General features: G+C 42.7%; 1 protein-coding gene across 1 annotated transcript; it reads left to right on the forward strand.

The window, feature by feature from the left end:
- Positions 1–19,872: 19,872 nt before the first annotated feature.
- Positions 19,873–24,743, forward strand: spp1 (secreted phosphoprotein 1). Its single transcript, XM_029168449.3, has 8 exons — positions 19,873–20,002; positions 22,066–22,137; positions 22,267–22,311; positions 22,451–22,525; positions 22,764–22,841; positions 22,923–23,066; positions 23,168–23,518; positions 23,615–24,743. The coding sequence occupies exons 2-8, from the start codon at positions 22,084–22,086 to the stop codon at positions 24,032–24,034; spliced, it is 1,167 nt and encodes a 388-aa protein (XP_029024282.1). The 5' UTR covers positions 19,873–20,002; positions 22,066–22,083; the 3' UTR covers positions 24,035–24,743.
- Positions 24,744–27,846: the final 3,103 nt, after the last annotated feature.

Consider the following 27,846-nt stretch of genomic DNA (forward strand, 5'->3'; position numbering starts at 1 on the left):
TGTTCCTAGGACTGCACTTTTCTGGACTGAGATTTCGGATGTTTTTCCAGGGATCTGTCGTAGCCACTCCTCCAGTTTGGGGGTCACAGCCCCTAGTGCTCCGATCACCACAGGCACCACTGTGGCCTTCACCTTCCAAGCCTTCTCCAGTTCTTCTCTGAGCCCTTGGTATTTTTCTAGTTTCTCATGTTCCTTTTTCCTGATGTTGCCATCGCTTGGTATTGCCACATCCACCACTACGGCTTTCCTCTGCTCTTTGTCCACCACCACAATGTCTGGTTGGTTCGCCATTACCATTCTGTCTGTCTGTATCTGGAAGTCCCACAGGATCTTGGCTCGCTCGTTCTCTACCACCTTGGGAGGTGTTTCCCACTTTGACCTTGGGGTTTCCAGTCCATACTCCGCGCAGATGTTCCTGTATACTATGCCAGCCACTTGGTTATGGCGTTCCATGTATGCTTTCCCTGCCAGCAACTTACACCCTGCAGTTATGTGCTGGATCGTCTCAGGGACCTCTTTGCACAGTCTACACCTTGGGTCTTGTCTGGTGTGGTAGATCTGGGCCTCTATGGCTCTGGTGCTCAGGGCCTGCTCCTGTGCAGCCAGGATGAGTGCCTCTGTGCTGTCCTTCAGCCCAGCCCTTTCAAGCCATTGGTAGGATTTGTTGAGATCAGCCACTTCAGTTATGTTCCGGTGGTACATCCCGTGTAAGGGCTTGTCCTCCCATGATGGTCCCTCTTCCAGCACCTCATCCTCTGTTCTCCACTGCCTGAGACATTCACCCAGCACGTCGTCTGTCGGGGCCTTATCCTTGATGTACTTATGGAGCTTGGATGTTTCATCCTGGATAGTGGCTCTCACGCTCACTAGTCCTCGGCCTCCTTCCTTGCGACTAGCGTACAGTCTCAGGGTGCTGGATTTGGGGTGGAACCCTCCATGCATGGTGAGGAGCTTTCGTGTCTTAACATCTGTGGTCTGTATCTCTTCCTTTGGCCACCTTATTATTCCTGCAGGGTATCTGATCACTGGCAGAGCGTAGCTGTTTATTGCCCGGGATTTGTTCTTGCCATTGAGCTGGCTTCTTAAGACTTGCCTTACTCGTTGGAGGTATTTGGCTGTTGCCGCATTCCTTGTTGCCTGTTCAAGGTTGCTGTTCGCCTGTGGTATTCCAAGGTACTTGTAATTGTCCTCAATGTCTGCTATTGTTCCTTCTGGGAGTGAGACCCCTTCTGTGTGGATAACCTTGCCTCTCTTTGTCACCATGCTCCCACATTTCTCGAGCCCGAATGACATCCCGATGTCCGAGCTGTAGATCCTGGTGGTGTGGATCAGCGAGTCGATGTCTCGCTCATTCTTAGCGTACAGCTTGATGTCATCCATGTAGAGGAGGTGACTTATGGTGGCCCCGTTCCGGAGTCGGTATCCATAGCCAGTCTTGTTTATTATTTGGCTGAGGGGGTTCAGACCTATGCAGAACAGCAGTGGGGACAGTGCATCTCCTTGGTATATGCCACATTTGATGGATATTTGGGCGAGTGGCTTAGAATATGTTGATGTTGTGAAAAATAATAAATAATTTTGTCTTACAGATAAAAGTAGAAAGAACAAAATCACTACATTACTGTATACAGTATATGTCACGAGTCAAAGAGACTAGAATACGCTGTGAAACATTTGTGAAGTGAGAAATATACTTTATAGCTAAACTGTAGGTCTGTATGTGTAAAATGTTTTTTTGCTACTTTTTTTATGAATAAGTCTGTTGCATGAAAGAAAAAAAACGCATGTGTATGGATCTCTCTATAAGATAGCATAGTAAGGCAGAGGTTCACCCCTCAAACCATCCATAGACCCCTTCATCTACCCATCCGTCTGTTCGTCTGTCCGTCCATTCATCCATCGATCCATCCATTGCATTCAACCCATCACTGGGGGAGCAGTGGGCAGCCATGCAAGGTGCCCGGGGAGCTAGTGCGAAGTTATATTATTGTATTTTTACTATATATTTTTATATATCTAAGTTTCTCATGCAACATATTTGTTAATCTGAGTTCTTGTTCTTAACTTCTTTTTTTTTTTTTTTGTTCTGTCCAGCAGTTTAGCAAGCAACATATATTACGCTGAATGCCACATTGTGATGGACAGCTTTGCTTTAACAAGAAGAGTATATATAGAATATATGCAACCAGCTGCTGAAACCAAGCAAATCTGTTAAGTAAACAGATACAGATCTGTTAGGCTAACACATTCATAACTAAACAATTTTTGTACTGTGGTTTACCTTGGAGAATAATACTAATACCAATGATAGTGCTAAGGTATGTGCACATACTAATTCAAACATATACATACAATATACATACATATGTGCATTATTATACATATCCCATACTACTTAATAAAAGTCATGACATACAACACCACAAATTCCATATTCACACATTATTCATATTGGTAGTGATAAGTATCAATAATACTTACAGTTGGATTTGGAAAGTGTCCCACTACAAGGTTAGTAAGGCTGTAGCTTAGCATTATTCACCCAAAGGGTGAGGCAGACGTTGGTGCATGAACAATGCCACTTGTGGAAGCCAGGGTGATGTGAGGGGCTCCGCCCCTACGCCCATCCAGCAAGCAGAGGAAGGAATCCCAGCAGCCAGGGAGCCCACACACCTTCATTTCAGGAGGGCAGGTGTTGCAACCCAAGCCGCCCACACAGAGCCCCCCGGGCAGAGCTGCAGCAGCCACAGAGACAGCACCCGAGGCCAGAGTGGGCCACCGGGGGTCAACGCTGTCCGCCCCATGAGAACCAGGGGCAAACACTCCCCCCGGCGGGAGGGCCGGCCTGAAAGAGTAGAGCCCGAGGACCCACGGTCCGTAGGGAGCCCGCCAGAAGAGTGGGGCCCGCCCCCAGTCCACCACCCCCACATGGGCGGAGCGGGGCCTACCCCATCGGCCCGACCTCATCCCCTGGCGCTACAGCGGCCTGCAGCACAAGGCCAGCAATTGGTGGGGTCAGCAGAAAAGAGACCACCCAGGCAGACGATCATCGTACCCCGGGCGAAAAACCGGACCCCCCACACTTCAACCGCACCACACGCATACCAACTCACACAAACACAGACGCATACACCCACCCACATGTGCAACACACATCATCACATCAACACACACACACACCATAGACTCTCTCACAACAAACTAGTCAATCATACGTGAACCAATGCGCTCTCAGATACATTCTCGCACCCACACCATTCGCTTGATCACATTCGTGGGGAGGTTAGGTCTCCGGCCTGCCGTCAATGTGGCCCCAGGCAGGGACCGCAGCTCCTCCCGAGCCCCGACCAACCCCCCCAACCCGGGGGAGGCAGAGGGCAGCAGAAAAAGGTCCCCCAGAACCCTGCAACCCAGCTTGGACGTGAGTGTGTGGAACTAAAGTGCACTGAAGGTGGGTGACACCTCCAGGAGCACAACCGCTGGCTGACGGTGTGTCCCCCGGACAGTGCCCCCCCTCGCCCTAAATGTCTTTTTACAGTTAAAACTGGGTGGTGATCTCTCCATCAGGGCCAGTGGCCGAGGCCACAACTGGCCTCAGCCCCAGGCCCCAGTGAAAGAGCCCACCCCTGGCCCTAAATGTATGTGTATGTAGCTAAGTATGAGGAACTTTGGAAGATACCCAATTCTCCGGGGGGTCCAGCAGACAGAGCCATCAATGGGAAGGCTCCGTCTACTGGCCCCTCCGGAAGGAGCCCCCAGATTCCTGGACAAGTGTGTATGACTAATGCAATTAAAACTGCAGAGCATCCCACTTGGAAGGGACGGAACCACTTCCCAGTAGCCCCGGTCCCTCCATCAGCAGGACGCCCCTTGCAGACCTAAGTGGATGAATGCGGAGAAATGTAGTTGGGAAGCAGAGCGCCAGGGTCCGCAGAGCCAGGTTCCCGACTGGCTCTGCTACCCATCCCACCACCCCCCACAACCCCCAGCCAGGAAGGGACAGCCGAGACCCAGGGATCGCAGTACTACTGCCCAGGCGCCACACGCAGCACAGCCAGAGCCATCCTCACCCTTCTTTCACACTTACCCATTCTCTCGCTCAAGTATGCCCATGCTCGCCCCGTGTGCCCATGCTCGCCCCCGTGTTCTTAACTTCTTACTTAAAACAAATGACTTGGTTATGATATAAAAGCAGGTTGCACTCCTTACCCCCCTCCTTTAGAATTGACTGAAAGACATAAACACATGGGAAGCTCAGCCCACTCACACTGGTTTCTGAGGGCTGGGTCGCAGCTGGTGTTTGGTGCTTTTGTTCTGAATTTTCCACCTTTTCGTCTGTGCGCTGTCTTTGCCACATGCTAACTGTAACGGGTTAATAATAGCGCCTTTAAATTCTTGGGGAAATTGCTGCAGCAAAGCGTAGGAGACATGTCAGTACATTGGGCTATTGGCCTCCACCCTGCAGGCAACTTGGGGTTCAATGACTTGCCCAAGGGCACTTCAGCACCAGGAATCGAACCACCATTGGCGAATGCTCTACTACTTAAGCCACTGCCTACAGCATTTCCTACATGTTTTCTTTTTTTTTGTTCAAAACACTAGCTCTTAGGCTCTGTGTCACACTCTCTGTGTGAATAAACCTTGCACCAAATAAGAGGAACTTCAAGTGTTCTTTTTTGTTGCATGCCTTAACACTAACATTGCTTGTAAACTTTACAGGATGTGTAAAAAAGCAGTATGTGTGTCTTGATTCAACTGTAGCAAATGAAGAACCTTTTAAATTCAACTTGACAGCAGAAACCACTTTAGCAGTAAGGGGACAGAGCCAATCGCTGTACCAACATCTGTATCCAGAAGCAATCATTACAGTTTCATTCATTTGCCCAGTGTCACATACAGTAAAGGTTCTTCCTCCTTGTTCCCCTAAAAGAGTCAAATCAGGGCCACTTGTTACCTGCCGGCAGGCGCTGTCAGCGCCGTCAGCGCAGGTCTCAGCTGACGGTTGAAACTGAATGCTACAAACTAAATAAATGATCGCGATTTCTCAGACCAAGCTTTCTGCACGTGTCTTTGGTATCTGTGACATCTTAAGACATTCTGCAGCAACACTGGGCGTCTGTCTCCTTGTAGACGTTGTTGATCAGCGGGAAGCACCAAGATCTTGCACTGAAATCCAAGCCTGTCTAACAACTGCATTACATGTCAGGCTGTTTAAAAGCATTGTTGAAGTAACCGTGTTTATAGTGGTCTGATAAACACCACTATACACACACAGAGACACAATGGTAGTGTTACTAGAACATACTATGAGATGCCAAATGTAAAAGGAGCACCTATAACTAGTTTTCTCACATTTAACTAAATGACACAACATGTTTTCTCACATTTAGTTAAATGTGCAAAAGTCTAAATGTAAATGTTAAATGTTAAATGTAAATGTTAAATGTAAATGTTAAATGTAAATGTTAAATGCTAAATGTTAAATGTAAATGTTAAATGTTAAATGTTAAATGTTAAATGTTAAATGTAAATGTTAAATGTTAAATGTAAATGTTAAATGTTGGCCGAGTGTAAAACTGAATATTCATGAATGGGCAAGTAGACTCCATCCCTACCCTCAAATAGCGCTGGTCTCAGATCAGAGACACGAACTCAATCACCTCAAACAGTGCGCGCAAACCCCGCCCACATCTGATCTGGAAACTTTTGTTTTTAGCCTGGACGTAACTTCGGCTAGCTAGTATAGTTAGCCAACTAATTCTCCACCGGCGCCACAGAAATATTCTTTTTAAACCTACTTAACTCCTCATTAATGGTGTTTACGACAGAACGGCAGTTTGAAGCGGAGCCTCAGCCTGCACACCTGCCGTTACAGCCCGTTCAATCTCCCCCAACGGGAGGGAGTCGGAGCTGGCAGCCGTGATGGCTTCGACTTCAAGCTTCTCTCCAGTATTTTCGTGCACTGATCCAGAGTCAGATGTGGGCGGAGCTATGCGTACGGTTTGACGTCTTTGAGTTCGCGTCTCTGATCTGAGACCAGCGCTGTTTGAGGGTAGGGATGGAGTCTTGCCCATTCATGAATATTCAGTTTTACACTCGGCCAACATTTAACATTTACATTTAACATTTAAATTTAACATTTAACATTTAACATTTACATTTAACATTTAACATTTAACATTTAGATTTAACATTTAACATTTACATTTAACATTTAACATTTAACATTTAACATTTACATTTAACATTTAACATTTATATTTAACATTTAACATTTACATTTAACATTTAACATTTATATTTAACATTTAGATTTAACATTTAACATTTACATTTATATTTAACATTTACATTTATATTTAACATTTACATTTAGACTTTTGCACATTTAAATAAATGTGAGAAAACATGTTGTGTCATTTAGTTAAATGTGAGAAAACTAGTTATAGGTGCTACTTTTACATTTGGCACCCCATATAACATACCCACCTTAACTCCAGCTGCATCATAACATGGCATTGGTAATAGCCTGTCGGCTAACATGACACATTATGGTATGATAGAAACACCAGTTTAACAACTGCGCGACCTCCGCAAATCACGAGAGTAACGTCACACTTCATACACTTGAATATGAGCGGCCACATCTGTCTGCTCATTAAATATAAGTTTTGTGTTATTTTATGCAAACACAAGATGCTGCAAAGATCTGCAGAGAACTGATAGCTCTGGACACAGTAGTATTGATTTCATTATCGCCCAGAGAGGAATATTTCACCCTGTTACTCACATTTCTGCCTTGTTATCTGAGTTCTGTCTTGTGACCTTGGGTCAAAGCTGTGAGATTGTTTCTGCCCTACTCAGGTTCTGTTTCATGAACAGTGTCTTACTGTACGTGTGCCATGGTCTACTAGTGCTACATTATTTGGACTGTGTCCAGTAAACTCGGTGACTGCTTGTCAGCCGCCATTTTTGTTTGTTTGTCCTCCTTCCGCTGGTTTTTATGTTTGGAGGGGTTTTAGGACTCCGAGGATTCCTACCCTCCGCACTTCCCGATTCTGCTCTGAGGGAAAGACTCCAGCTCACTCACCATCTGCAGCGGTCCCTCAAGCTGTGACCTGGTTGTGACTTCCACAGCAACCATCTCTCCTCACGCTCCCTGGTTCACACCTGGTTCAGTGCTCCGCCTGCCTCTCCTCCTGCTGCTGCCTTTATTCCTCTCCTCACACATCCTGCTTTCTGAAACCCTGAAACCTACTACAGGCCCACTGTCAGTAAGTGTCTCACAGGCAACAACAAGTAATCTAAACTCCTGTCTCAGGGTGCGATACTCTTCTTTCTTTATAGATAGCAGACACCTGTTAAACCACCTTTACACACTGTAAATAAAGTATATCTGTGCAGTCAGAGCTCTGATTTCCATTTTTTATTTTTGGTTAGAACAATTACAGCGAGTTCTGACAAAAGCAGTTTTAGCATTTTTCCTCTTGGTTTCCACTGGTTGACATTAATTACTTGTTATGTAACCTGCAGTATTTTACAGCCTCTTTAAGTTCACTGCTGTTTTTTGGCTTGACACTTGACCACTTTATGGATCATTTTAACCACATTTACCGGCATACTTTGCCCCCACGCTATTTATTTATAGGCCAGTGTTGACATGTAGTGAGTCTTCGGCTAAATAAACAAGCAGGTTGATTAATTTATTAAGAAAAATGAAGTAAAGTTCACACTGTCAGAACCCGACACTGATGTCACTGTATCAGTCGTGGTGCTTTTACAAGAGATCTGCCACCCAGTTTACCAGCTCCCAGTGGTCGACCACATATAGCACATAAACCTCTTTATTAGACATTAATGAATTAGTGGGGTCAGGGCTGGTAGGAAACAGCCTGTAAATATTAAAGAGGCTTATGGCCACTTTGGAATGAGAAGTGAGACCCATGTGTTTATGGAGAACTAGGTGTATGAGGCAAGTATCTATACATAGCTTTATGATTGTGAAAAAGGCACGTTTGGTTCTTTGAGGTCATTAATGGCTTGATCAACTTAACATGTTACAGCCAATCACTTACATATTCCCCCAGATACACTATGGAGAACATATAATGGTCTCACTGTATCAGAGTGTAACATCCACACCTGCTAATTATGTTTCGATGATCATATTAGGTCAAGTGGATCACAGCCTATGCTGTTGTTTTACTGGGTCATTTACTGAGCTCACAAAAACACTAGGAGCTTTATTCTACGGCTTCGAGTCCTGCATTGCCTACAGTCATCCTGCATCGTTGGTTAAACCCTCTGTCTGACTGCAACCTCACCCTATATACAGAAGCAATTGTGCAGTGAAGTCACTGCAGGTCTATTGTCTTTCTGCCCGATTTTCCGTCAGACACCAACATGGTGAAACCACCACGAAGGGGTTTTCCAACAGAAGCTGCCACAGTTTACACGACGAGATCACAGAACAATAGATAGGAACCTGTGGCTGATGCAGCATTTGCCACAATGATACTGTATCACATGCCACATAATGCTGTGTATGGCATGAAGCAGTCTTGTTGTCTTAAGGGGCTGAAATGGTTGCTTCTCCGAAACAAACACTCATTTTTACTGCCGTGGGTCACTGAGAAGCAAAAACATCTCTTTTGTAGACTGACACAGATTGATTAGAGTCAGGCCTGAGCTGCACACAACATTAAATCACCCTAGTCATTTAACGTTATAGCTGCTAAGAGATATAATATAAATCTATTCCCAATCTTTTCCCAACCCATGTTTCTCTTTTTGTATGTCCAGTAAATAAGGCCTCCATCTTTACCCCACGCACCCTTTCTGCAGCCACACCCTCTCTCAAATATAGCACTGACTTTTTAACCCTAACTATGCATAGAGCTGATACCTCTAGTAAAGATTAATCAACAACACCAAAAAGGACACTTATATAACAGGAGCAAAGACAATAACACATTAACCAGCATATTTCTTCATTTTATTGACGCCACAGAGTTTTTTTTGTCAAAGCTTAACTTTACAGCAGCTTTTCAACCATGCGCTTGTTAAAAGTCATTGGTGAGCTGAATACCCCGAAACGCAGAGCAACACCCTGCAAAGAAGCAGCCAGCATGACCAAAAAACACTGGTGTGGTGCTTGTTGATGCAGTGGCAGTGCAGCCAGTCACTGTGTTCTCAGGCACCAGCGCTGCCCACCGCAGCCTGTCTCCACTGAACAGCAGGACCAAACCCATGTTTTCCAGCCACATGCACGCATGCACGCACGCACGCGGTGCGCACGCGGTGCGCACGCGGTGCGCACCGCCCTGATGGGACTGTGGCAGTCCTGTCGAACTGCATTCAATCAGAGATTAAAGTTTGGCTGGAGGTGTGTGTTCAGTAATCAAAACACAGTCGTAGGATTTAATAGTGGAAAATGTCGTCTCATTTGGGTTTTTCAAAAAAAACACACGGCGCGTCAACACATTTCAGCTGCCTTTTTTCCCTTCACAGTCTATTTTGTTTAAAACATTCTGTTCTTCTATTGTACAAATATAACAGCTTACTTCAGTCAACATGATGGGTCCTGTTCAGACGCCAAACACCACAGCTGCTCTGCTTAGATCCATTTCTGAGGACTTGCTGGTCTTTTTACAGTTGGAGTCACATTTTCATTTTGTTCTATACATTGAAAGATGAAAATGAATGCAACGAGTTGCGCTTGTGTGTAGAGGCCGGCAGCGACTCAGGGACGACCACTACCTGGTCGCAGTATTCTAGTATTGCATTGCTCATGATCCCAGTGTACTGTACATCTTTCACCAGTGTGTGAGTAAACCCTGCTTGGTTTCTGTTTACTTAAATGTCACCTGTTTTCTATAGCCATGCCTGGCTTGATCTCCTGCCTGCAGCTCTCATCCTAAATTAGGAGACCCACAGTAATCCCACACAGACACTGGGAGAACGTACAAACCCCTCTTCTTACAAACAAATACAGAGTAGATAATACAGACTTATGCAAAATACATATACAAAAACAAAATCAAACAGAAACTATAGCAACGTATGAAGCTGTAGCCAGATACTAACAAATCTAACTCTAACTCACTGAGTGACTGAAATCTCTAAAGAAACCCATTTGTTTCTTTTAAGTCCAAGTGCCTAAAAAGGATCACTGGTCCACCCAGAACTAAGTGACCAAGTGTATGTGGTCCAGTTCTTTATATTACAGTACATCTCTCTAGAGCGTCTTCCTGGATTTCAGCCTTTTCTTTGTAGCCCACTTGTTTTGCCTATGTCTCCTTGACATGTTGACTCACTAGACTGCTAACATAGATGAGCTCACTGTGTTCTTAACATCACAGGATAAAGCTGCTAATGGACTCGTCCATAACTACTCCTTCCAACACACTCACCACATTTGAATTGTTGGGTCGACCATGCCGTGGGGCGTGGGGCGTGGGGCGTGGGTTGAAAACACATAATATTTGCTTAAATCTCTGGAAATGACCTTAACACAAGCTTTACGTTAGTTCCTCTAATTTGATTGCACAGAATAAGATTAAACAGTAAAAACTCCAATAGCATATGACATCTGTTCTCTTTACTAACAGGTAGGGAGCTGTACCATTCACGCATACTGTACTGTACTATATACTGTAGCCTTCACATACAGTACAGTATAGTGTGTTTGGATTGGCTTCAAACTACTCTTTTAAGCACTCTATTGTGGCAAAATGGTTCTGATCTTCCATTGTGGAAACATCTATTACATATTCAGATGATGTTGTTATTAAATTTAAACAAAAACCCTCTTAACAGTTTAAATGAAGCAGACGTCATATTATCACTATTACCCTAATATCCATGTGTTGGTTTTATGATGTTTTATGACCTTATATCTGGCAGCTAGAACAGGATTAACATATGCTGCAGCTAATGAAGGAACAAACTCTCAGGGAGCAGGAATGACTTAAATGTCTAAAAAAATAATGGCTGTGGTTTTCTGTGGCTAATGAGTGCGGAACAAGCCCTAAAATGACATAAGTTAACAGGACAAAGAAACCAGCATGAGTTTAATCCTAGCTGACAAGTCAGTGCAGATTTAAAGACTAAACAAAAATATAAGAAAAAACAGATGCATCACAAAAACAGTGAAGAAGAAAGACAACCACCTGCCTGGTTGTTTTTCTGTCTGTACAGTACTGTAGGTCTTTACTGACTACATCATACTCCAGCTATATTCTGGTGGATATCACTATGCTTTACCTCCCCTCAGTCCGTCCATCCATCCATCATCTATTATTTGGGTGAGAGGGTGTACAGGTCACTAGTTCATCATAGTAGTAGAGTAGAGTCTTCCATTAATCTGACATGGACAGCCTTTGGACCGTAGGAGGACCCAGAGTGATCCCACACAGACACTGGGAGAATGTATAACCCCCCTTCTTACCTCTGTATTAGTTTTCTTATAAAAAATACATATAAAAAAACAAAATCAAACAAAAACCCAGCAACATATGAAACTGTAGCCAGATATGAACAAATCTATCTCTAACCCACTAAGGGACAGAAATCTCCAAAGAAACACATTTGTTTCTTTTAAGACAAAGTGCCTCAAAACATCACTGGTCCACCCAGAACCAAGTGTAGGTGGTCCAGTTCTTCATATTCCCCAAAACCTCTTCCTGGCTTTTAGTCTTTTCTTTGTAACCCACTTGTTTTGCTCGGAATAACTCTGAGTCCTTGTTGACTCCCTGGACATCGGTTTTGTTGTTTACTCAGTAGGTATGCATCTTGTCAGTTACTTTGTCAGTAGGTTTTGCCTGCGCCGTGATTTTAAGTTCAGACTTCTTTATTTTGAATTTTCCCTCTTCTATGCAGTGATTTTGTGTTTTCACTTCTTGTTTGTTCGAGCTTGTCCTGGGCGTTTGGGTTTAACCTCTCGAAACTTAATGTTTGTCTGTTACAATTGGTCCTGCGTGCCGCTAGAGGCGCTTTTGTGTTGTTTTCGCCATGAACCTCTTGCTTTTTTTGTTCTTCTAGTGAATTTATGTTTTGTGTTAAACACTTTATAATAAATAATTCAAGTGTTAAACCAGTTCAGTTGCAATTGGTTTCTTGCCCTTCACTTATCTCTGTGACCTGGTCTGCAGGTGCGACTAGAGAAAGTGTGTTCCACTCTCAAGCCCCACCAGTTTGTAACCTGTTCTGGGGGAGTTTGTAACACTGTCGGCCATTTTGTTACTTGATGGATGAGTGTAATATAAAGTGGTTTTACATTATCATGCCTAACACCACAACCAATGCCTCCATTACTATGTGTTACTTTCATAAAACACTTAACTGTAGCAACGAGGAGTCACTTTTTGTTACATGCAGTTAAACAGACATCAAGCAGAAGTGACTCCAAATATATATAGACCCTGTTACAAACCCGCCCCAACTGAATCAAGAATACCATAAATTACACCTTCAAACAAAATCAACAGAAGACATAATATTTAGAGTGAGCCACAGGTAAATGCTCTGTTGGTTATTTGTATATGACAGTGTAAGGTGTCAGTCATAAAGTGCAATGTACCACTTACTATGTTTTACAATGGTAACCCCCCCCCCATCCCACACACACACTATTAGAAAAGGAATGCCTAAGAAAGGTTGGTATAAAAGGAATCAAGCTCCTCACACAGGCTGAACATTGACATATTCACCATCTGAGACCTGTAATTCAGACACTGCTCTGTGTTGCGTCCCTGTGCATATGACCAACTAGGGGTTTATATAAACACAGAACATATACGTATGCTGTACCTCAAATTAGAAGCATCTGCAGAGGTTTGCTTTCCTTGAAGCTTAGAATCACCAAAGCTGGCATTTAGTTGAAACTCTAAGAAGGCTATGCTTCTATATTTGGAGGACTGTCGGTACAAGTGCTCATTAGAACTTGAGCCTTGAGAGCAGTCTTGTGATGAGGATTCACTGCAAGAGCCGTGGCAGGAAATGGAAAATGAGATGCTAACACTGGAATGGAGGTTCAGCGCTACACGTTTTATTTTGAAAGTATTGTCACCGCTCCCAATAGAAACAAATGTCTTTACCCCTGCTCTGATGTTCATTCTGACAGATTGTTCTTTATAAATTCTGATCCGGTTCTTCTCACTTACCCGGAGGCTGGTTGTGAGCCCGACCCACTGCGACATCGCTTCCCTTCGGTCCCTACCTATGGTCATCCTCCGGACTCAGACTAACTCTCTTCAGCAGTCGGTCGTCATCCATTCAGGAGCAGATGCCAGTATTTAGAGTGTGCCCACTTGTGTTTGCGACCAGACTTGTCCCAACTGCCGGCTTCCCCTTCAGCTTCCGTCAATCCTGAACCTGAGGTGGCGAACCTGGAGGGGTTTCCGGACTGTTATCGGGACCTTCATTGGGTTTTCAGCAAGAAGAAAGCCACCTCACCTGGATCTGTTCCTCCTAAGAGGAGATTATGTCCCTTGTCTCCCAGGGAGAGGTAGGCCATGAAGGAGTATTTGGACAACGCCCTAGCAGCGGGCCCCTGCTGAGGCAGGGTTCTTCTAGTAAGAAGGACAGATCCCTGCGTCCTTGCATTGACTATCAAGGTCTCAACGAGGATACGGTCAGGGATTCCTATCCCTTACCCTTACTGTCGTCTGCGTTTGAACTACTATCAGAATCATAGATCTTCACCAAGCTGGATTTCTGGAATGCATACCACCTGGTCAGAATTAAGGAGGGAGATTTGTCTTCGCCTATCTGGATGACATCCTTATCTTTTCTAAGTCCAAGGGGGAGCTTCGAGACCACGTCTGGCAGGTACAGTACTTAAGCGACTGCCTGAGCACCAGCTCTTTGTCAAAGCAGAAAAAAGTGAATTTCATTTGGTTAACAAAGCCTGCACGCGCTTACCTCAGCCAAGAGCCATTTCCAGAGGTCCCCCAAAGTGGACGAGGCTTTTCGTCGCCTTAAGCAGAGCTTCACGTCTCTGCTTGTGAGTCTCTGCTTAGTCGCCAATTCGTGGTCGAGGTGGATGCCTCCAGTTCTGGTATCTGGGGGGGGGGCTCATCTCCCAGCGCGACTCAACTGACGGCAAGTTACGGCAAGTTTTATGTCGCAAAAGTTATCTTTCGCAGAAAGAAACTACAACATCGGCAACCGAGAGTTACTTGCCGTTAAAGGAGCTTCGGAGGAATGGAGGCACTGGTTGGAGGGAGTGGAGCAGCCATTTCTCGTCTTCACCGACCACAAGAACTTTGAGTACCAACGAACGGCCAAACCTCTGTGTTGCTGACATCATTTAGCCTTGGTTTAGTGTATTTTTTTGTTTATTGAGTGGTGGATGATGACAGTAGTCAACAGTATCTTGAGTTTTATTCACTGAGCATTGACTTGAAGGACCTAAACTCTCTGGGAGGGTAAAAGCTAAATCAAACCTATGTATCCATCAAGTAAGGTCTTATGCATATTTGCATAAGTAAAAAAAATAAAAAATGCATATTTCATATACACATAACTGCAGTCGATTGGGACAGAAAAGCAGCAGACTCGTAACACCAAAATTACTGCCTGTAATATAGCATCTTTAACTAGTGACGGACACAGCTGTAACCAACCAAGGGAACAAAACACACACACACACACACACACACACACACACACACACACACACACACACACACACACACACACACACACACACACACACACACACACACACTCTCACAAACAATAAAACCAAGTCATGCCATGAATCCTTGTTTTCTTTCCAGGAAGTGAGATACTGCTTCCAAACCAGATACAGGAAGTAGAGTAAATAACCAGCCAGTTGCTGCTAAGGCTAAAAATACTGTGGAAGTGTCTGAGCTGTGTGCACAAGAAAACAGTTTCTGAAAGAACCCTCCTTTATTCTGCTTTAAGAGCAACATCGGTCTCTGTGCATGAAATGTGCATGTTTGAGCATAAGCAGAGTAGTGGCCTGGTGAAATGTGTTTTTTACCTTTTAAACGTTGTGTAACCTCTGCAGCTCGCAATAAATGGGGTTAAGGATTCGATACCAGCTCAAAGCCAAATTAAAACTGCAGGTGAGACAGATCATACACAACAGGGAGTCCAGACCTTCCGTGGGGTTGCTCTGATTTCTGGTTTTACCCAACATTTCGCTCTTATGGTAGTACTTTGCCACATTATGGATTATAAAATTATGCATTTACTCTTTATTAATATGTTGGCAGATGTCAACTCAAATTTGTTTTGTCTTGACTGCTGTTACTATGAATCATCTTCCTTGCCTTGGCTTTAAAGGCAAACACACACACACACACACACACACACACACACACACACACACACACACACACACACACACACACACACACAGTCTCACAGTCTGGGAAAGTCCTTATCATAGTGGGTTTAAACGCTTTCCTAATTTGTTTTGTTCCGCTGTCAGCCACCACATTTATAGCTTGTGTTTGTGTTACATACTGTATATGTGTGTGTCCTTCAGTGTGTGCTGCATTTGTATATCCTATATCTCTCTCCGCACCCATTAACACTCATTCACATATATTTGTTTTCATAGGAGGTGATGGATTAATGTTCGATTAAAGATAAAACCACAGTTTGTACAATAACACAGATATCATTAGGGTTGCTATTAAAATGTGCAAGAAATGACCAGTGACATACAGTAAGTAGGTGTGTTTGTGTTCTTGGTATAGTTCATAAAGAGAATGATCCATCTCATAATGGTTGAAGCTTCTTCAAGGTAGTTGAAGCCTTGTGGTAGAAATGATGATGTAAGTAAAATGTGCTGCTACAACTGGAAAACAGCAAAAAGCTTTTGGTTGTGATACAGTTTTTATAATGTAAACCTGGTACAGTAGCTGCATAGAAACTGCTGTTTCCTCCCACAACCCAGAGCATTAGACGTAACGCTGCAGATGTAAACTGAGTATCTGATCTGTTCATCTCACCTCTCATTCACTGCCAATGTCAGGCTCCATACAATTCTTAAGAGAATAACTGATGGAGTAAGTGAAAGACTCAGAGTTTGTAGTAACAAAATAACAATAGTAACTACCTGACTCAGCTGAATGTGACAAAATGCAGTGCTTGGATGCCAGTGAGGTATGAATAAGTGCCTGGGAGTGAGCAGCAGCATCTTGTGAGCAGCAGACAAGCGAGGAGAAGAGAGATCGAGTAAAAGTTGAGTAGTAAGAGGTCACAGAGGCTTTTATGCAGCTATACCCTTCAGCACAGGTGTACTGCATGAATGCCAAAGCCAAAAACACACTAGAACCCAACACAAACCCATGTAAAGACCCCCCCTCCGTACAGTATAAGGGGGTCGCCACCCTACAAGACTAAAACAAACCCCCAAGGTCATCCCAGTGCACTGACCCACTTCCTCTCGCATAACAGTTCCTGACAATCAACATCGTTTGTTTTACACTTTCTGTATTTGCTGTTAAATCTTATTGGAACAATGATAATATGCAAAGTTAGCAAAGGAAGGAATTTTTGACTTTTGACATCAGTATTTGTTTATAATTATGTTTTTGTGTTACTCATTTATTTTCGGAGTCATGTGATGTCATTATTTACAGATTAATGTGAATGTAATCTGTGGTACATGTATCTGCCATCAAGATTTAAGCAGCAAGTCCTGTTTGTCCAACTCATCCCACAGATGCCCCATTGCTTTAAGATCTGTCAACATTGTCAACATTGCTGTGCCCTTCAAACCATTCCATTTCTGCTTCTTCTGCTGAAAGAGTCCACAACCTAAGGAAGTAATGTCAGTAAGTAGGTGGTGCAGAAATAGTCAGAGGCTTCCCAACAGAACACTGCCCATGCATTGGCCATGCATCCTGGTGCCATGTCAGCCATCACCTGTCCATCCAGGTCATGCTACAGTAGCTTGTCTGTCGGGTTGACACCTCACCGCACAAAATTAATGTTTGATACAGTTTTAATCCAGAATTTAATCTCCAACAGTGACAATAAATGTATTAAATGTTTCCTGACAATGAAAGTGGTGAATTGTACCAGTACAGTGTGTTGTAGGTTTTAAGGTGTAGTGGTATTTTGTGGTGAAGCTTCATAGATTTTAAAATGTAAATATTGTACTATTGTACTAACAGTAATGCAACACTATGAGCACCTACAGATAAAGAGATGCAAATACAGTGTTACATAACATTATGTGCACATGCAGCAAATAAAAGATAGAGGCACAGATGAAAAACCTTTCAACTGTGTAAAGTGCTCAACTCAGTCTGTTTTTAGCAGCACTGTTTTTTGGGACATTTTTATTGAACTATGATACACACTTATTCTTTGCTTTTTTCCAAATAAACATTTTGCACCACATTTTGTTTTTGTTCCAGACGCTGGAAAAAAATGTGGGAGTTCTCACATGAGACCTGATGTCCCAGACCGTCCATCCTCAGCCTGGTCACATGTATATTTAACTGCTGGGGCTTGTTTTGGTTTTGTTTGCATCGTCTTAACGCTTGGAGTTGGGGGATTCTTCAGTGATCATCAAAGCCATCACTGTCAGAAATCATACCAGACTCATAAAAACCTGATCAGCGTGTTGTGACACATTCATCTCAGATACGTCTGTCTGGTGTCTCCTTTTTAGTTAGTACTGTAACTAAGAGTTTGGATAATAAAGTAATTATAATCCACTATATTAAATGTGCAGATAGATGTGACAGAGGCATCTGTCAGCAAGTCATTTCTTAATGGTCACACGAGACTGAACAGGAATTCTCTGCTGTACTCTGTGTGTGTGTGCTAGAGAAAGAAAGCGTTGATTTGTGTAATTGTATGTTTCTGACTCTGAGGCCTCAGATCTCATCAAACTGTCAGTGTTTCCCTGCTTTACTGACTTTCAGTGTGTGTCTGATTGTGTCTAAGGATCACTGTGGGCTTTAAAAACTATTTCTGTGTGCTTTGTGCATTATGACTTTTTATGTATTTTCATAAACAGTATTTTAACATAATAATAATTTAATATAACTTTTTAAGTAATTAAATATAGTAATATACTGCATGCACATAACGTATAAGTCGGTACTGATGCTGAAAATATTTTAAGCTGATGCTGAGGATGTGTACTGTGTAAACATGTACAGTTCATATATGTGCTCCGTGTCAGGGTTTAACATAGCAGCACTGTCTGATTTATGTGTCATATAGCATAGTACAGTAGAAGCACCCAGTCAATTTGAAAGTTTGCCAGACATCAACATAGACACATTCAGACATTTTACAATAATTGCAGGTTGAAACCGCACGAGACAATCAAATATACTATGAGAGCGAAGCCCAAATTACTGGAGAATGCAGAGAATGCATGTACGTCTGGATACCAAGATTATAACTATACTTATATTTCATTTCTGTTAAAGTTTAATGTTTAAAATGATTTATTATGCTACAATCATGCAGTGATGTCAGAGTTTGTCAAACAGTCTGGCAGCAGTTTTAAAGGTGAGGCTCAGCAAATCTCATCATTTCTGCTTGATTGTCGCCTTTTGTAGATTCTTATTCATTGTATTGTTTTGAGAGGCTAATGCAGTAACTGAAAGGTTGAGGGGCTGACTGCTCACTCTCCTTCACATTCTGCCATCTTTGTCTGTTTAATGTAAGACACAAGGTGGGACTGTTTTGCTAATTTAATTGCGTTGCCTGTTTAGTGATCCAACCTTGAGCTAAAGAGCAGACAGAATATTAATGGTCCCCCAGCATTAGTTTTAGTGCCATATTTAGCCTGCTGGCCTTTCTTCTTATTGTGAAGTACAAAATTAGACCAGTAGTAATAGTTTATTACAAATCATCGTTAACAAGCTGGTTAGGTATCTCTTGCTTTAATGTAAGTATGGAGCTGGGTTTGATTCCAGTTCACCATCTGTTCTGTCTGAACACGGTTCTGGGTTCTTGCTCCTGGTTCATGACAGGAGTAGGATTTCATTCATACCTGTCTAGTTTGTCTAGTTTTTTTTCACAGCTAACTTGTTAGTTGAGCGTTCTTTATTATGTACACTAGTATGTTCCTGCATTTCCGTTACCAGTTTGTTTGTAACAGTAGCCTCAGTCTGTGGTAACATTTATTTCAAGCTAAGGTCTAACTGTTTGTTTGCTTGTTCCAAATGATCAAAATCTGTTTTTTTTACAGATACAGAAGTTGTTTGTTTGTTTGTTTGTTTGAAGTTGTGTTTGTTTTAAGTGTTGAGTCACTTTTGTATCAAATGACATAACATGTTCATATTTAGTTAAATCATATTAACTTAAATATTTTTATATTATGTATTTATGTCCTCAAACATGTTTTCAAACTATTCGTATTCCACCAGAAAACGTTACACTTTTTTTGACAAGTTCAGAAAATTTGCCGCTACTCTACTGTTGCAGACAAATTTTCTGTCAACCACAGCGACTGAGGTCAGATGATTCTCCGTCTGTAAGGAAGCTGAATCACTACCACCTGCCACTATATGCTGCTGCTTTTCCCATAGACTCAAATAAACTTAATACACACTTATCATGAGTGTGTGAGTGTGTGCATGAGTAGACATAGGACATTCTCATGCTCCTGTCTGGGTTGTCTGCATGTCCTTTTTCACGTACTTGTCTTTGCATTTTGTGTGTGTGTGTGTGTGTGTGTATGTGTGTGTGTATGTGTGTGTGTATTTGCACCCACACCACCGCAGCAACGACCACAGGAAGAGTGGGAGAGAGAGGAGAGGTGGATCATGCTGCGGTTAACCTCATGACATCACACGCCTCGTGCTGATTGGCTGCTGCCCGAGGTCTGGAGGGTTTATAAGCCAACCAGGAGCCTCTGTTTAAACAGCAGCATCACAGAGAGCAGTCAAAGTAGTTGGAAACCCAGGAGATAAACTAAGATCAAAGCACATCTGCCTGTTTTTGTGCAACGTCTCTGCAACCCCTGAAGCGTCCTCTGTCTGCAAACAAGGTCAGCAGGAATATTTACAAGGTTGAATGTAATAACTACTGTGTTACAGTGTTTGGGGACTTTCTGTCGTAGCCAGAGGTGTGAAGAGAGATGGGAGTGCAGGTCAACCTTTACCTATGTATCTGACAGGTTCATTTGTTTCCTCTTTATCTGCAGAATGTAAAGTGTTATTACATGTTACACTATACAATCATAATTTAGACTTTTATGTATGTTTAACATGGAGCAACTGTCAGGCCTCACCATCAACCATCCAAACGTCTACAAGTTAGTGGGGGTTATTATAGCAGGATGATAATAAGCATGATTCTTTAAAAAAACCTCCTCTACAGCAGCACTGAGTCCATTCTAATATTTTTCACCTTTTTCAGACACATTTTAAAGAGCTGGATACAGGGTACAGTGTCCAAGTGCAGCAACACAAGTCAGGTCTAGCTTAACTTTAACCATGTAATTAACATGAGGGCGTGTTTCCTTCTATAACATCCCTGCACTTGATTTCAGTTCATTGTGCATTATTTCCAGTTCTTTAATGAGGTGGATATTTAGATAGGGAGGCTGTACTTGAATGGCTGATTAGTGTCACAGCTGCAATGTGCCATGTTCATGATAAACTAAGTTCCAAATGTAAGTGTATTTATTCAAAATTAAGTCCTCTGATGGAGTTTGCTTGTCTGATTAGACTGTACAACTCTGAGCACAGAACTGCAAAGAACAACGTAACAATTATTTTAAAGGACATTTCTTTAACATATTAAAACTACTCACACAACCTTAAACTGGGAGCAAATGCTTGATTTGACCTCAGTACACTTTCAAAATAAGAGCTGGGAGAAATGGAAGCGTCATGTTGTCTCGACAGCTAAGGTTTATACAACAGAAAACAGTCACTTCTAGAGAAACTTTGTTGTTTCCTAAAAAGTCAGCCATGCTTTATTTTATCCTGCTCCAGTGCTCATGGCATACACACCACCAGACTTCTCAGTCTGATTCTAGCCTCAACTCTCAAACCAAACCTGACATCCTCATTTCACTTAAACACGCTGACTCTGTAAGTCTTAAACTCAACGCGGTCGTCACAATGACAGACTCAACACAAACGCTCGCTCAGAGCCATGTGGGCGTCTGTTATGATTCTGCTGCACTGTGGCTTTTCCAGTTATAACCCAGTGAATTACATAGTATAGGAAGGGTCCATCATTAAAGACAGAAGCAGACACTGGGACTGCGTGTCCCACAGCATGGACAAGAAGAACACATTGTTACAGCAAAGAAGGGAAAAATACAGACAAACTATGTTTTTATAGATCTACTTACTGTAGGAACAGGTTTGATACCTTCAATTAAATTATTTGATTATTGATTGATATTAAACACTATTGGTATTTATTATTAATTATTATTTACTGGTTTTAAGGTTTAAAGGCCTCAGACTGAGACCACTAGACTTGCACACAATTTATTGATGTTACCTATTTCCTTCTTATTACTCAAGAGCTACAAGTTTGTAGTTTGTCAAGCTGAGACTTTCAGCCTGTACTTGAAACACACACTATACTTTCAGATGCATATGCTGCTTTTATCCTTTAAAATAAACTAATTTCACGTTTTTCTAAATAAAAAAAATAAACCAGTAATTTTCTCACATCTCTTGGATCAGAAGGAGCCAGAAACATCCTACCTCATAGTTTGACAGACCACAAGCCAAAGCAATGTGATTTTCTAGCCCTGATGACAGAGAACAGGACACGTGGCCTGTAATTAAGAACTTAATGAATTCCTATGTACTCACCAAGGCCACAGGAACAGGAAGTGCCCCTGCCAGTTACCAGTCATGTGATCGTGCAGCCCCCATTTTTAGGAAGGCATCCGAGTCTGAGGATTTACTGACAGAAGTCATTCTCAGTTTGACATGTCATTGTGCTTCCTGTGAAGTTATAGCCTCCGGACGTGTATTTTGGTGCTGGAGCAGATGTGTGTACAGTATCATGATTATGTCCCATTGTTTTATTGTGTAATGTAATAATGTTTTATTGTGTGATTCTGGTTTTCTTCCCATACAGACACCAAAGTGTGACACAATGAAAGTGGCTGTTATTTTCATTCTGCTCTTTGCCACAGTTCTCTGCCGGCCGGTGAGTTATTTCCTCCATGAAGTTGAAACCAAGCTAATTTCCTGTGCATCTACTACGTTTCTTTGTTTACACACAATCAGTTTAGATCATTTACTTTATTTGCTTGCATTTTTGTATTTTCCACTCTAGGCAAAAAGAGTTTCTCACAGCAGTTCAGAGAGTTCTGAAGAAGTGGTGAGTACCTACAACAGAGAGAGCGAGAGAGAGAGAGAGAGAGAGAGAGAGAGAGAGAGAGAGAGAGAGAGAGAGAGAGAGAGAGAGAGAGAGAGAGAGAGAGAGAGAGAGAGAGACATTCATACTGATATGTGCACAGGTGAGACGTCCAGCACCTCAGGCCATCAAGAAAAAGGCGCCCGTGGCTCCTCCAGCTCAAGTACGACGTTTCCAGGTAGAGCTTCTCTGTTTCCTGTTTTACATGTGTGTTACCATATACAGTAGGCTGCATGTTATAGGTATGTGGAGGTATGAGCATGTACCTGTATGCTGCACTAGTGATCTACTGTACTTACTTTTTTAGTTTTACTTACTTTTAAGAGTCCTAGAGTCAAAGCCACTAGCTGTCTCTTTCGGTTGGTTGTTGGTTGTTTGAAGAACACAATTGTGTTTGTGTTTCTCTGTTGGTACAGAATGTTGTAGCAGCAGCAGTAGCAGCAGCAGCAGCTGGATCTGATGAAAAATCAGAGGAGACCTCCGAGGAAGAGCAGGTGAGAGATTGACTTCCCCCACATTCTTCTGATTGTTTTATTTTATGTGATTACGACTTTATGCTTTGACGGCTCCTGCAGAAGGCTGCACCAGAGGCACCAGTACAAGTCAAAAGCGCCAGCACAGTGCTAGCCTCAGACCCAGGCTCAGATACAACCCCTGTTAAAGGCAGTGACAGTGACAGTCATGGAGATGATGATGATGACGAGAACGATGAAACAGGGGTGAGTGCAGTATACAGTATATATGCAGTATTAAGTATCTTTAATTTTCATCTCTGAAATTTTAGCCATTCAAAATCCCATTTTCTCTTCTGTAATTCCAGGATACCGACGAGGACAAGGAAGAGGAGGACAAGGAGGAGGAGGAGGAGGAGTCAGGGGAGTCCTCCACCCCTGCTCCTGCTACCATCAGCCCTGTGGTGATCACAGAGGGGCCCGTGGTGGAACCCACAGCGGAGCCCATCGAGCCAACTATCGTCACAGACACGGACGCGTCCCGAGGTGACAGCTTGGGAGGCCCCAGTGAATACAAGTCCATCATCTACGTGGAGGACAAATCCTACCACAAGCTTCCTTCTCCCTACAAGTCCTACGAGTTTGTTGGCGCAGGAAAGAAGATGGCCTATGACATGACTGACGGCAACGAGGTGGAGAAGTCTGTGAAGCTCTATAAGGTCAGTTTAAACTTTCTCGTGGTCGTGGGACCATTTGGTGTCAGACTGTTGTAAGAGGTTTCTACAGTAGTTACTGATGGCTGACGGTTCAAACAGGCTCTTCAGGTCCACTCTGATCTTCTCGAGGAGGACACCAGCACCTCCGAGGTGAACAGCCAGACCCAGGATGCCTCCTCCAGCACCCTGGACCAGGAGCCCAGCTACCGCCAAGCCGCCGTCCCAGAGGAGGACGGCACCAGCACCAGCGAAGCCAGCGCCAGTGACACGACCAGCGAGAGCTCCAGCACCCCAGAGGAGGAGGAGGAGGAGGAGAACGAGGACAACGCCAGCACGGACAGCAGCACCAGCCAGGAGTCTGAGGACGAGGAGGAGGAGAGCCAGAGCAGCGAGGAGACCACGGCCACGCCCGGAGCTGCCGACAGCGATTCAGACGAGAGCGACAGTGACGAGGGGGACAACGAGGAGGCAGGACCTGACTCTACCACTGACATGCCAGCGGTGATCACAGCCAAATAGGAGGCACCCATCCGCAGCATGAAGTGGATGGTGGTGTCATCAAATGAGCGCACGCTGCATCCAGGTGCAAACGGTTCCCTCAAGAGCCACTTTAACTGCAGGCCCAGCATGGACGGCCAAGGCTTAAATAATGTTGATTTAATGTGTCTCATGCCAATAGTCCTGTGATCCTATATTTAAATAAACCAATATAGCAGTATTCCTATATGTAGGCCTCCATGGGGAGGAGTGAATGATGTTGAAGCTGACTTCATGACCTCTGACCCCATCTTTTTGCCCAAGAACAAAAAAGGAGACAATCTAAAGTACTGTCTCTACACTAACACAACAGTGTATCCTACATGTAATCCTACATGCAATATGCAGACCTACATGGTTTTGTGCGTATGACCTTCAAAAAACAAAGCTGTCGACACAAGTGATCATGTCTAGTCTTATAAGAGTCGATATTACATACACTGCCTGTGAGGCCCAGTTTTGTTGCTTGCTAATATCAAATTTGCTGGTGTAGATTAAAAATGACAGGAGCGAATGAGAAAAATGCACCATCCACTCAACTACAGTTCATGACGGTTTAGATGCAGTTCACACATACACCACAGCCCTGTTTATTTGCACAGTTTCTACCTACACTACATGTTGTTTACTGTAATGTGTAATAATTTACAATTTCTTAAAAATTAATAAAGATCTTTTTCATAAAATGAGACTTTGCTTGTTCTTGTTTTCAATAGATGTAAAGATCTAAGTGTAGAGAAGGTCATCCTGACAGAAATGGGAAATGCTGGTTGTCAATAATGAACAGCTGAAACAGCTGATCAAAAAAAATACTTGACAAAAGGTGACATACAAACAAAAACAGGCACAGTAAGCAATCAAAGCAGAAAAACAAGCTGCAATGTTCCATATGAGAACATGTAAATGTTCCAAACTGCCAGCTGCAGCTGAGGTCACATTACCAAGCAATTAATTAAAGTGTTTGTTTCCCATGGCAACAAATATAAAATAAATTTGAGAAATTGGTGCTGAGGTGGTGGTGGTATATGTTATATACTAATTTGACCGGTGACTGATCAGATTATATATGCTACTGTACAACAGGGGAAAATACAGTGACAGTCACTTGCAGCCTCTGTGATATACAGTATATTCATTACAGTAGTATCAAAAGAATTTGACAGTTTTTCAAATGAGCAACGTATCTTGTTATATTGAGTCAAGTTTTAAATTGCATAAAGTTTAAGATTGTATCTTAGAGTATTTGATTATCATCATCCTCATGCATTGTACTGTACCTCCTGTTTCCTACTTTATACATGTAGCTTATTCATTATTAGTATGAGGGTTACACACGATGTTTATGACTCCTTGTGTATCCATATGTAGCAATTATATTGTAGGATTAGGGAACACAGCAGGTGTTATTTAGGTGCATATGTGCACCTCTCTGTGTCGGTGGCCTCTTTGAATTCTAGCCTAATTGGTCACATCAGCGCTTCCTGTCCTGTTTTTCCCCTGCCATGACTCTGCTCCTTCTGGGTTTGGCTGCTGACAACTCATCCATTCCTGGAACTACATCAGAGCTTCTGCTTCACGTAGGAGTCCTGCGTAATCATAAAAACAACACTCTGTTCATCTGTACATGTATTTGCCCATGAGGTTAATCTTCTACCAATCAACCAATCTTCTTTTGAGCTGAACTCTGTGTTCTCAGTCCAAAGTGTTAGTAGAATGAAAAAAAGCCCCATTTAGACTTTTAATGATGTAGCATTAACCTCAGCAGAAGAGTCTCTCATTTAAACCCATGTGGTTGCGACAGTAAAACATTATCGTAATGACATGCTACCATTTGCTTTTTTTTTTTTTAAATGAACCCAAATGATTTTCTGTACAATATGTGATTGTGGTTACGTTTTGGTCAAGGGGCAAAACCTGTGATTATTAGTGGACCAGATCAGATACAGATTGGTGCTTGTACAGCTTCTTTCACATCAAAGTTGGACAGACATTTAGCATTGAGCAGAAAAGATGGATGCACTTAAAATACAGTAGTATCCACAATAAAGATTTTTGCCTGTTAAAACAAACAAAAAAAAAGATATGTCATATATATTTATTATTTATTTATTTAAATGCCACTAACTCTCATATTGTAGGATCTACCTTTATTTATTTTTCTAAGTTGAGGACTTAAATGCTGTAATACAGAGCATCTTCCGCTAGATGGGGCTGCATTAGTGCTGTTTGCAATAGTTTTTATGTCTTTTTTTTTCCTGTAAAGCAAACATGGTGGGCTAGATATAGAAATGTATTCAGTGTAGAAGCAACACTAGAAACACTCTTACACTAATCCTACACTGAATTTATCTTGTTTTTAGTTGTGTTTCTGATTTTCTGATTAAACACAACGTGCCCTTGGACCAGTTCGTCATTGAACGTGTCAAGGACAAAGGACAAACTGGTGTGACAGTTTGTCCTTTGTCCTTGGGTTTTATTTTAGTTCTGGTTTCCTTGTTGGTGTTTGTGACATCACTTCCTGTCTGTCTGTTCCCTGCTCATCATTATTAATTACACTCACACTACACTCCATCCGTCCGCTGTCGGTCATGGCCCTGTCTGTAAATCAGGTCCAGGTTTGTCTGTGCTTTCATGTTGCTGCTTTGTTAGTTGGTCCTGTGTTTGTTCGCTAACTTTAACTATTAGTAGTTTCCTGTGTTGCAGTGACGTTTAGTTGATTCTGTTTAGCACTGAATGTTAGTTAGTTTACATTATTTTGTGTGTTTCCTTGTTTGGATTTGTGAGTCATGCATGTGGGCCTCTGCTCTGAGTATGAGCATGCCTTGTGAACACAGTTTAGTTATAGTGAGTCTAAATATTCTCTGTGAGGGTTTCTGTTAGTCTTTCTTCCAGTGTGTGGGAGTGTAGCTATTTGTAGCAATTTTTGTAAGTCACACTCACTTCCTTCTGCTTTATCCTTGTAAAGGTCGCTACAATTAACTTGCCTGAATTTTATTTTGGACGGGGAGAAAACTACTCAGACGCAGAGAGAACATGCATACTCCACACAGGAACACTGTGCAACACCCGGAATAAAATCTAAGACCTTCTGTGAAGCAACATGTCTAACTATATGAACTGAGTCACTGAGTTAACAGGCTAATAGAGCAACAAGTACCATTCAAGAGGAGCATCTTCAGCATTATCACATTATCATTAGCACTGTCCCCATGTTACTTCACTGCTGTACACTCTGCTGACCCACCACTATTCAGAACCATACGGTCAAGGTGACGGCATCATGACATTGGGATCTCATCAAGAGTCAGGCCCTAGGGATGAGGGGAAATCAGGTAAACCCTGCACACACAATCAGTAATGTTCATTAGATTCTGTCCACAAAAGTGAATACAAATCAAAACAGAAGTTGGCCACCAAAACTATGGGTTTGTCTTCAACCCATATTTTCCGTAGTTAGAAAGAAATGTAATTCTACCACGACAATTAAACAAACTGCAGCACTGCAGCAATAACTCAGTTTTAATGGATGGATGGATGGATAAACAGACAGGTGGATGGATGGATGGATGGATGAACAGACAGGTGGATTGATGGATAGATGGATGGATGGATGGATGGATGGATGGATGGATGGATGGATGGATGGATGGATGGATGGATGGATGGATGGATGGATGGATGGATGGATAAACAGACAGGTGGATGGATGGATGGATGGATGGATGGATGGATGGATGGATGGATGGATGGATGGATGGATGGATGGATGGATAAACAGACAGGTGGATAGATGA

The sequence above is a fragment of the Betta splendens genome, chromosome 12 (assembly GCF_900634795.4).
Source record: "Betta splendens chromosome 12, fBetSpl5.4, whole genome shotgun sequence".
In the NCBI taxonomy this organism is placed as follows: domain Eukaryota; kingdom Metazoa; phylum Chordata; class Actinopteri; order Anabantiformes; family Osphronemidae; genus Betta; species Betta splendens.